This window comes from Plectrocnemia conspersa, unplaced genomic scaffold, assembly GCF_051122295.1.
Source record: "Plectrocnemia conspersa isolate PC_06_02 unplaced genomic scaffold, ASM5112229v1 ptg000011l, whole genome shotgun sequence".
Taxonomy (NCBI): domain Eukaryota; kingdom Metazoa; phylum Arthropoda; class Insecta; order Trichoptera; family Polycentropodidae; genus Plectrocnemia; species Plectrocnemia conspersa.
This window is the reverse complement of record NW_028277175.1, coordinates 4,409,283-4,421,579: the sequence shown is the minus strand read 5'-3', so window position 1 is coordinate 4,421,579 and position 12,297 is coordinate 4,409,283. Positions and strand designations below refer to the sequence as shown.

Below are 12,297 nucleotides of genomic sequence, written 5' to 3'. Positions count from 1 at the left end.
CTGATAGGACGTAACATTAAACACGTGATAGAAATTATAATAATTTATTATATAAATTGTACATCAGTTATTTATATTGAAATACCCAATCAGGACATTTTTATGATAGACTATGTTATTGATACATGGCATATGTTCATCATATAATATTGCTTTAGTTATTTTTATTCCAAAAATATTCTCCCTAAAAATATACATAATTAACAATTCATATCATACGCGTATAAAATATATAAATATGCATTTATGTATATATTTGAATGGTAACTGCGTAATCAGTTTTTCAAAGCGCGATGTTATACACCCGTTGTAATTTACACACATATAACCTAAATGTCGATAATAAATATATCATGTTTGCATTAAAAAATGTAGTAACTATAAACATTAACTAATAAAAAACATAGAGGAATGATGCTTTACTTTAAAGTTTGCCATGCATTAATATGAGAGATTTGCCAAAGAGAATGCAATTAATATCACAAATTTTCCCTAAATATATTCATCCTGATTTATCCAATTTTAAAAGTAAATATCAATTTTTAATATTAATAAAATTATTTTCATACAAACTTAATAAGGTGACCAAGAAGTTGTGTATCACATTATTTGTTTAAATTATCTATTCATGAATATCGCAAAATATGATGATAAATAATAATATATTTGCGGGATATATCACAATAACCCTTATAAAAATTGAAAAACCTAGATTAAAATACCATCAAACTAATAATAGTCAATTTATCGATTCATATGGGATTGAAAGATAAACATATGACATTTAAAAATAAGTCATATTTATTTTCTTTGTACAATGATACATCATACTCAATTGCTCCACTTTTCTACATAAATATAATATGCATTCTAGACGTTGTAAATCAAAACTAGAATCATATTGTTTAGGCAACAGTAAATTTCTTCTTTTATTTTAAAATATTGGATATGAAAGTATCTTTGATCCAAATTCTATTAATAAGTTTAGGTCAAAAATACTGATAGTTTTTATATAAAAAAATAGATTCACAAAATTTTTGATCACCTATAACTGAATGAAATATTAACCACATTGTAATTCATTATAAGTACTTCATCTACGTTGTCATGCTGTAATTTTAATCATCATTCTGAGCGTATAATAACGATAAAAAGGCACTAGTTTATACAATATTTTTGGTTGAGACGTTTCATTTCTGAAATAGCTTAACGTAATACTTTACAGCTCAATACGAAAAAATCAGTTCGGCCACTAAACATAAATAAACTTAACAATCTCAAATTTAAAAAAAATCTCGTCCGCTTTTGTTATGCTACATTTATATACATAAACACGCACACAAATGAGGTTAGTTTCACGTGGTGCGTATAATTTTACGCGGTCGCACTAAGACACTGTCTATCACTGACGTCCGTTCTGCGGCCTCTCGGGCATCCTCGGAGGTATGTTCGGTACCGGGCGACTGAAAAAAACACAAAAACAATCAGCATTTTATCGATAGCTTAACCGATATGATTCTACATATAAAATCAAACGTCGGGAGTTATGAATAAAGAAAAAAAATATTTTTTTAACAATCAAAAGAGGCGGCGAGATGATAATGTACACTACTGTAACGAACTATACTTACATTTTTTCATGGTAACGCTAGAATGAGGGTTAGTGCATTTTTTTAAAATAAAAGCGTCTTTTCTTGGTTCAACATGTATTTTCAATTCATATAATTCATAATGTGAATTCCTCAATAATATTTGCAATACAGTCTCTACATGCTAAACATATCAATGTTAGTAATACGCATGTAATATATAATGTTTATTTTAATATATATATATATATATTGTTAACAACAACAATATAATTGCATGGATGCGTCGTGCGATGGATAAGTTACATTTTATAAGACATCAACGATGAGGATGAAGATTGAGTTATACAACTTATATGGATATATATAGACACAGATCATTCTACCAATGTAATAACTATTTATGTAGTTATTTCACAAGCAAAATTTTTCATATATTCATTAAACAATATACAACAAACGTTAAGTCGATAGATACATTATGTATAAGATAAACTTTCTAATCAAAGGCGTAATTAAACTAACGTCTCCACAAGATCAACGGAGACTTAAGACGCTTCGAACTTTGTTATAATAATGATTAAAAATCAACACAAATCAAAATAATCATTATTGTATCATTATGGAATGTTAACACGAATATACAATAATTGACTTGTATTTATTATTCAGAGAAAATTTCGTCTAGTTTTCTATATACATATATATATATATATATATAGTAGAGTTGATCTTTGTATATGTCATTTTTTTAATATACATAAATATATATAACATATACAGAACACTAAAATTTATACATTTAGTGAATTTTTCAAAAGCTTTCAACAATGCACGTGAATAACCGAAAATCAATTAACAACCTTACGTACAAAAATATATTAATATTAATTAATTCGCTGTAATCACAAAATTAAAAGGAACGTAAAATCACTATTCAAAAAAAACTAAGCGTCATAAGCTACTCGAGTGCAAACACGGAATCTATGCATCAAACGGTTAATCTATATACTGATTCTTCGATAACACCTCGACTTCTATTTATATCATTACAATAGTTATATTTATGTATATATATATATATATATATAATATAGCGGTTTGAAACATTGCAAGCCACGATAAAATCACGAGAATAGATTGAATTTATATATAAATATAGTAAGAATTCAACACATAAATTTTGACTATATATATATTCTAAACAATTAGCAATGAATCAACAACCTTAAATCATTATTATAACATCGTTAAAATATTTTCCTCGTTCGTTCGTACTTATTTTATATATACGGATACGTTCGCAAACTTATATATGTATAAAATATACACGTATATTAATAGAGACATTAGTTCTGAATGCGAACATTTTAGTACGTTATCAATCATATATACACACACAAAAATATTCAACACTGTAATTTGTATATCTATATATATATTTTTTTAATACATGCGTAACGAGCAAAAAAATAGTTTAGCTACTCTGAATGAAAAATATATATTTGCTTACGCCATTCCTCTCTTTTGAAATGCTACAATTTATATTAATTTATTTATAATATAGAGATAGAGATACAGCCAGATACAGGAGTGACGACCGATCAAAATCCACCATTAAGAAGGTAGATACATAAATCCTTAAACATTTCGCCTTAACAACAACTGATGAATAAATACTAAGTCTTAATAAAACGTTAAAAATGATATTTTCGATAGCAAATTAAACAGCGAAACAATACAAAATTAATGTGGGAGAATTTAATTTTTTAAATAGTCATTGTGTGTATGAACAAGACGATCAAAAACTATAGGATGTAGATGAAGAACAGTATCTCTTAACTAATGAATAATAATAATATATAATCAATACACTTTGAAGGTACATATGAACTTTGATCGATCGGTCTACTCGAGTCTAACTTTAAAATTGATGCGCACACTCTTCGACGGCATGAAAAAACTCATGCCGTTTCATTACAGAAAAATGATATGGTATTGTGCTCAGATACGGAATAGACGTCAGTTGTGTATACATTAGGTCCCAAACGCTGTACAATAATGATAATCGTCAAAACACAATCGTAATAATATAATACACATGAGTTGTTAAAATGTGATCCGTACACTAAGCATATTAAGAGTTAAACATAAGAACAATATTCTACGTTAGCTGTTGATTAGATTGTTAACACACACGCGCACGTATTTCAAAGCGTTTTGTTAGTTATATAAATGTATGTATGTAACGCCAAAAACGGTTTACTTGAAACGGCCAAACGCGCTGCTCAGTTCGCTTATAGCCACGTTCGTCACGGCTTGCCCGACGGCCTGATTGATCTGCTGGCGCATTTGCGGCGGCATCTGTCCGTACGCCGCGGCGGCAGCACCTGCGGCCGCGCCACCGCCACCGCTGCCAGGTCTCCTACGTGCCCAGCGACATTCGCATTATTTTCAAAGCATTACGTATGACAGTCAATGATTACAATGCAACAATGATTTCATCAAAATTTTAGCGTATGGATCACATTTCAAGACCACTCGTAGCTGAGGGTATAATCTCATCCGACACAGTGACAAATATACATGTACAAAACTAAAGAAGCCCGCGTGTTATTATTAATTATATGCACGTCCCGCGAAAATATTAAGTCACAATTATATTAATATGATATAATTCAACGGATACAAAACCAAAAGCCTTTACCGCGCCAAAATAGAGAAGCGTTCATTATCCGTACATTTAGTAAATAACAAAATTCGTATCGAATGTGAAAATACACAATTTGTTAGTAAACATACATAACTCACACAAAATACAAATTAACTTTGTATACATATTATATATAATGTATATATATAAACAGATTTAGTCAGGTCAGGAGTACTCCTTAACGCCGTCTGTAAAAAGACAGGACAAATAGTATACATTCGAGTAAGAGCGTCTATTTTACACTATATACTATTTTATAAAACATAAAACAATAATATTTGTGCCAAATATATTTAATTTGTGAATAGGGTAGACATAAAACAGGGTACAAAGCATTTGTATTGAGTATTTAATAATATAAGAAATGCTGCCAAATATAGCATTATTTATTTCAATTTATATTTGATACTTTTTTAAAATGAGTTTTGGTTTAATTAGTGATATAGTAATGGGGTAAAAGTGCGCATTATAAATACAGCTTTTCTCATGATGTTGTAATTGCAGCCAGTTAAAATTAACTGAGTTAAGATTAACTTTTTATCTTCCTAGTGTTATATTTTGACTCCTCGCAAGCCATATTTCATAACAAGATCAAATAACCAGCAATGGAAACATTTGCTGATGACTAAGAAACTGTCTCTTGAGGAAAAAGTTTGCATTACTACTTTTTTAAAAATTGCACACACGAAAGTTCTGAACATAGATGATTGTTTGATTGTCAAATATATTTACTGCATTATATTTTTCCCTATTTTAAAGTAAAAAAATGTGTAAGTGTATCATAACAATTTAAATTACTAACATAATTATAAAATATTTTTAAATTAAAATCATATTGACATCTGTGATACATAGACATTATTTTTTATACATTTTGACGTATTCTTAACCCTTTAAACACCAGTGACTAATTAGTGGGTCACCTGTTATTTCTCTTCACGCATCAGTATCTTTCTTAAAATAAATATAAAATATTTTTTACTGTTAAATAATGCCAGTACAATAATCTTTACGAATTAAAAAAAAATTATTATTTTTTTAAAAAATAAATTTGTTTTAAAAAAATTATCAACTGGTAGAAATTTTCGCTGTGCGCAATATTCATCGAACCAAAATAATCGGTAATGGAAACATTTGCTGATGACTAAGAAACTGTCACATGGGACAAAAGTTTGCATCACTGCTTTATTAAAATTATTCATATTATGAACCTGATGCATCATCCCGAGTAGTGGCAAAACCAGCCTCCTCTGCAGAAAATGGGCCACTAGCTAAAAAGGTAGGGCCGATATAATTATTACAAATAGATATTTTAAGAATAATTTATGGAATGTAAGCCAAAGCCGATGAAATTAAAAAGATTTCTAAAAAACAGTCTTCATATAAGGGCAATTAACCCTTTGATTGCCGAAATCCAATATATAGGTTTTTGCTACTTTGCCAAAAATTGACGTCATCATTGAAGAAAGAATCGGATACATTTATAATGAGGCGGGTAATTAATTTTTTTCGAATTTCATTAATCCCAAAAGGCACAGCAACCAGAGGGTTAAGCATAAACAAGGTTATGCTGATGAAGACATTCAAATTAATAAAAATAAAAAAAATAAGATTATCGTACTTTATAAGCTTTACACAATCATGTGTAAAAAAGGTTCTGGTGAATATTGCGCAAACGAAAATTACGCAGTGAAAATTTTGATTATAGATGATCATATATGTATATTTAAGAATACAATAAGCCCCCCTATAGCGTATGCGGCAGTCCTTCCTATAGCGTTCCCCCATATTTATATACTCCTTGTTACTGTTTGTGTGAAATTTTCGTGTGCGCAATTTTCATTTGCGTAATAATCTGATCACCGTAAAAAAGCGAGGAGCAATGGAGTCATATAAAGTATGCTCCATCTCAAAGATAGACATGCAAATATTTACCCTACCATATATGTAAGTGTTTTTTGGTATTGATTAAAAAAGTTGTTGAAACGTGTATACAATTCAAAAGAATTTTGAAGCATAAGTGTAATGTGATGTATACCATACTTTAATTAAAAACTCATTTTATAACTACTCATATTTAAGCAAGACATTTAGGCGTTAAAATACGTGAGTTTTGATATACATTTTTTATGTAACAGTTCTTGAAACAAAATCATTTTTACTGCACTTCTCGGTTTTCTTCGTTTATATATTATTTGAAGTAGCGCTACAATAGTTATTTTTCAATCGTTGTTGTAAGAGTAAATAAAAGAATTAATTATGTACAGGTTTAGGTTAATACATGCGCTCAAAAATATTACCAACACAGTATACAGAATAGAAAGAAAGATGCATATACGTAAAAATAATATCACAACATGAAGTATCCGTATTTTTTTTTAATTAATGAAATCATTTGCATTGTAAAGTGATATATATTATATTTTGGTCACTGATTAATAAATGATTAGTCAAGATAACTTACGTCGGTATCAATGGTGCCGCCAGCGGCTGTGGCCTTCCACCCGGTACAGGCGGAGCCGCTCCTCCGGGACGGGAAGGCAGAGGCGGAGCCTGTCTGTTGGAAGCGGGCGGCGGTGGAGCTCCGCGCGAATTTCCTCCCGGCGGTCCTCCCCCGCCCATGGAACCTACCGAACCTACAATCACACGCAAAGTAGTAAAAGACGTAAAGGGGCATCGTAATCAGACAACTACGGTGCAGGAGGGGGTACGGTGGTAGCGAGGCGGACGAACAAAGTATAATTTAACCATTCTTTCGAAAAGGGACCGGGGATGCGGAGCCCTTTCAAAAATAATAGTTAAAAAGATACCTTGATGTGCAGGTGGCGCTCCCCTACGAGGACCGCCTGGACTTGGTGGAGATAATCGTGCACTTTCACCTCCAGCGTTTGCAAGCCAATCGTTCTTTACTGGGGGCGGAACCGGTGTCGTGACTGTCGCCATCGATACATCGCCAATTATCCTCAAGGACTCTTTGCACGTGTGGTACATTCGTAGCATCTCCTCACGCTTGATCGCCTCCTCTGGACTCTCCTCCATCATTTGCGACTAAACAATCAAATAATCGTCAGTCTCGTGCTTACAACGTAAAGTTATATTACTTTTCAACATCATACCTGATCTCCCGATGCATATAAATGAGCCAAGAGTTCGCCGTTGATGAATTCTTTGGCATTGTTGATGATCAACATCATGATAGTCTTGGGCACTAGATCGCGAGTCGTCTTTGTCACTATTCGCATGTACGAATCGACGAGATTTCTTATGGTTTCGACTTGTCGCTCCAATTGAGGATCCATGCTGCTCGTAGGCTCACTTTCGCCTCTTCCCTATAATCACAAAATAGTATGAATAGACTTATTAAAAATAATTTTGATTAACCGTTGTTAAAAAGTAACACAAACAAAAACACTTCCATGATATATTTCTTATAATACATAAGAGGATAAAATGCTAAAATACTGTGGCTGTTTTGATATATTTTATTATAGCAGTGCAAGGCAGTATTGACAACTCAACAACCATTAAAACCGTTAACATCTTAAAACTAAATAAATCATATTTTTTCGAACATAAACATAAATTGCTTGGCTTTTTAACATATATCTCATAACTAAAAAATAAGTGTTTTGATGTCATTGTTATATAACAATACACTCATTCCTCGATTTGCGTGATACCCGTTTTACAGGATCCATTGTATTACACTCGTTTTTAAACCTATCTTCTTATTTTATATCAAGTTTCAAGTCTTGTTTTACATGGATTTTTATTTATGGGTTTGAATTACGCGATATTTCGTGGAATTACAGCGCAAATCGAAGGATAGGTGTGTATAAACAAACGGTGAACGGACTATTGCTCACATGACACTAGACACACGAAAATTGGTCACAAATCGATCGCTCACAATCATCATACGAATATTGCTCACAGGGTTTAAGGAAAAATAATTTTGTGATGAAACCAAAGTAAGATGGAAAAAAATGGCAAAGAAATATTTCAGAACCACTCATGTTTTGCTTTTGTCTGTGAGCATGGAATAATTTTAATATATAAATTTGCTTATCGTAAAAACATATGAAAGGGCTCACCCATCCCAATATATTGTTAACAGCAAAAATGTGTTTCTACTACGAGTCAAAGGACTAACAGAAACTTTATAGTGCCGATCATTGTCATTGTCATTGAAAGCATCATAAAATTTTGAATAAAATTTTATAATCTTCTATTTATGAATCACCTAATTGTACAAACAGAATTTGCTCTTTTTATATTTCCAAAAGTGAAGAATAAATATTTTTTATTACTTCTATATCGATTTAAACAAATACTATTTTTTTTTAAACGGAAAATGTTTTGAGGTGTTGAAAGAAATGTGTCATAAAACTTCGGATTGTTAAATACTGATTTCCTGTCCCTTTTCGATACAATGCTCTCACTAACCACTTAAGCTCTAATTGGGTTTTGCAAAATAGAAGAATAGCCGGAGAATTTTGCATCTTGAAAATTGTGTGCGATATATATTTAATATGGAGAAATCAAGTATTATATTGAAATTAAAATAACCGGAAAACCATAAAAAATAACAGGATAATGGGTTCTTTTTAAAATGCGCATGTAACCATTCTACCCGGATCAGAAGCTTTATATTTAAAAAAAAATAGAATTTATGTGTCTATAGATTAATTTAATATGTATTTTATTTTAAACTAAATTAATATATCTTTACAATTTTTTTTCTTAATGATATCTATTTACTTATTAATAAATTTGAGAAAATTATTTATTTACTTATTTGAACATTGCAAATAGAACAATCAAATCAGATACCCATCAATTTTCTGGGTGCCGTAAATCTAGCGTTAAATCAAAAATATACAATTGGCACATTATTATTTAACCCGGAGTAAAACTGGATAAAAGTATTTAAGAAATAGTGTATGAATATTTATTAATACAGAAGACCCCCCCAATAACCCGGTAAATTGAGGACGTGCTAGTTGGGTGCCTGTGTATGAACGAGCCAAAGGGAGGATATCTCACTAAACGCGCCTGATTCGTACGTTTGATTGTAAAAAAATTATGAATATTTTTTGGTCCCCCAGCTACACGCTCCCAATTTATCGTGTTATTGGGGGGTCTACTGTATTTTATTTCAAGCAAATGAATTTTTTTTACTTTGTGTCTTATTATTTAAATTAAATAACTTTCCTTAAAAAAATTACTTATCCTCAAACTGTGTGAGTGATGTTTTAAGTGAGCGATCGATTTGTGACCATTTTTGTGTGAGCAAGTTACTTTGTGACAAATATTGAGCAATGATCACCGAACCGAACAAATTGATTCATTTACTAATATTCAATAAATTATTTGTTATTGTACAATAAATAATAAAAAATCAATCATGCTAAAATATTAATGTAATAATGTGTTACATAACGGCATTAAACTTTTGAAAAAAATACAATGTGTATTTTCCATCATAAAATATCTTTTCCATTTCTCTTTTGTGGTTAAATGCTTATTTTATCGTTATTTAAGACAATGTGTAAGTGTAAGATCAAATGGAGAATGAAAGTGTTAATTATAAATAATGATGATTCAAGATGCAAAAAACAATAACTACTATTAACACTAAAAATGTAAATAATTGCGTTTTAATATAAAAACGTGTATACTTTTGGAAAAGATATTTATTAATAAAAAACAAACCTCATATCCTTCACCCTATCAGGATAAATTGGAATAGAACGAGAGAATAAAAAAATATATTAATAAATACATAAAATAAAAATATATATATAATAGAAAGGGATAAACAAATATATTATTTATATATATATCAATACTTATAAACATGATTTATATTATGCACCGTAAACCTCCAGGTAGAGCATTCTGTTCAAAAAAGGTTATGAAAAGCAATTGTTATTCAAAACGGAGTGAAATAAAAACACTAAATAATTAAAACCACTTACTACCCCTGTATTTGGAAATAACCTACCCACCTGTTTTTCTTGCATAGGATGAAAAATGAGGAACTATTTTTAATAACGCAACCATACATTAAAAACTTGACCCGAAAAAATTAACCCGAAGAGAACCAAAATATAAATTACCTCTTCGCCGTTTGCTGCTTCGGTGGCCTTTTCGGGATATACGCCAGCACGAAGGAACGACGCCTTCCACGAGTCAACGTCGTCTTGATTTTCACAGGACAACTCTAGTTGTTTGAAATCCTTTAAAATAAAATAATTGTTAAATTTCAGATGTACCTTCGACGATAATATACTAAATCAAAATTGCACCTTATAAACGTTCCTTCCTTCCGGATTGAACAAAGCGAACATGTGCCTTCGGCTCATGAAGCCCTGCTCGATATCTCTAAGCTTGAGACCGTCCAATGGAAGCATGTATTTCTTATCTCGCTCCTCTTCGTCCTTGAACCAAGAAATGCTCTCAGCCGTCAATACGAACCAATAATCGCGGGATCCTCCTTAAACCATACTCACCATCAAAATGTATCACAACCACAAGGTAATAAAGCAACGCAACCAACCTTTCATGATGCCCAAGTTGTGAATGCACATAAAGCCCTTCCTGATGACCTGGTTACCGAGTGCGCCCCGTGAATGCGTCTTAGTGGCATTCTCGGATTGATTTTGGGCACTAAAAAAATCACCGCTATTTTCATTTAAAATAAAACTAAACTCATGCTATATAACGCCATTGGTGTAATCCTCACTTGGCGAATCCAATGAAGTCCTCGTGGTTCGTGTTCATGTACGCCAACTCGCAATCAATGAGCAAGATCAACTGCTCTTTGCACATTTGTTCGCGACATCGAACGTGACCGGTGATGATGCGCTCTGTCTCCTCGCGTAGCCGAGGGTATCTGCCCATTCTATCGGTGCACAATCTGACGACGTTCGAAAGCTCCTGCACGACAAGATCGACACACTTCAGCGACGGCTCTTTCAAACGGTTAATCTGTTTTTTAACTATAGCTTCAAAAGCCAAGTCCGGAGTGAAGAGTCCCACCTAAAATAAAACCATCGAAATAAATAATATATCGACTATGTATTGATATAAATCGTTATGTACTCACTCTGACACCGTGAATATTTCTAATGGCAAAAGCGATTTCTTTTCGTAGCTCTTTCTCGTCGAATTCCATTTTAACAATCTCAAATGGAAAACGTTCATGGAACAAGCGGTTAATTTTGGCACCGCCGGAAAGTTCATTAGTACTGATCAACGCCGAACCGGAACCTTCGATGGTACGTTCAAAATCAGATTGCAATTGTTGAATCATTCTAAAACATTCGCAAAAATAAATATTTATTGCAAAAAAAAAATAATTCAGATATACGTACTGCAACATAGCTTTAGTCTTGACGGCCGGATCTCCCGGTTTGAAGTATTTATACTGTTCGACATCCTTCTCTAGAGTCAATAGCTGCTTTTGCAACTTATCTCGGAGTCCAGGCAGAGTATCGCGAATATGATTCGTCAGCTGCTGGTTGAGTACCCGTTGAAGATACGGCGTGCCGAGTCTATCGGCGATGTGACGATAAGCCGGATGACTCAAAAAGAATTTTCTCTCCGCCGCCATAGCTGCGTTAATATCTTTCTTTCCATCTATATCCTTTTGAGAGCGATTCACTACACCGATGTATCCCCTCCTAAGAGGCAATAGTTTATTTTCGAGGATGTCCCTAGCGTCGGTTCCGTCGTCCATCAAATCTAGCTTTGTGATGACGCCGATGGTGCGCAAACCCTGCGGATCCACCTCTTTGGATAGCTTAAGAGCGTCAGAGTTGGCTAAATCGGTATTGGCCGGAGTGACGGCGAGGATAAGTGTAGCCTCCCGCTTGATGAATTGGAAAATCATGGCTTTGATTTGATTTTCGATGTCGGCCGGTTGATCTCCGATGGGGACCTTTGTGAGACCAGGCAAATCGATCAAGGTCAAATTGAGAACTGTAAATA

General features: G+C 32.5%; 1 protein-coding gene across 28 annotated transcripts in view; it reads right to left on the bottom strand.

Annotated features, from left to right (window-relative positions):
• Window positions 1-30: 30 nt before the first annotated feature.
• The window catches only part of shi (dynamin-1 shibire), a 29,200-nt gene continuing 16,933 nt past the window's right edge, over window positions 31-12,297 (bottom strand). Inside the window, exons 4-15 of one of the 28 annotated variants that reach the window (XM_088198412.1) lie at window positions 11,682-12,288; window positions 11,414-11,621; window positions 11,051-11,346; window positions 10,865-10,989; window positions 10,614-10,801; window positions 10,425-10,544; window positions 10,314-10,346; window positions 7,419-7,631; window positions 7,113-7,350; window positions 6,767-6,938; window positions 3,856-4,014; window positions 31-1,463 (exon numbers count right to left, since the gene is read on the bottom strand). In XM_088198412.1, coding sequence (XP_088054538.1) covers window positions 1,403-1,463; window positions 3,856-4,014; window positions 6,767-6,938; window positions 7,113-7,350; window positions 7,419-7,631; window positions 10,314-10,346; window positions 10,425-10,544; window positions 10,614-10,801; window positions 10,865-10,989; window positions 11,051-11,346; window positions 11,414-11,621; window positions 11,682-12,288 — 2,420 coding nt within the window. In that variant the 3' untranslated portion in view covers window positions 31-1,402. Of the gene's footprint in view, window positions 1,464-3,851; window positions 4,015-4,346; window positions 4,491-6,762; window positions 6,939-7,112; window positions 7,351-7,418; window positions 7,632-9,924; window positions 10,033-10,313; window positions 10,347-10,424; window positions 10,545-10,613; window positions 10,802-10,864; window positions 10,990-11,050; window positions 11,347-11,413; window positions 11,622-11,681; window positions 12,289-12,297 lie in introns of those variants that run through there. The other 27 variants (XM_088198421.1, XM_088198413.1, XM_088198414.1 and 24 more) reach the window with 27 other exon arrangements.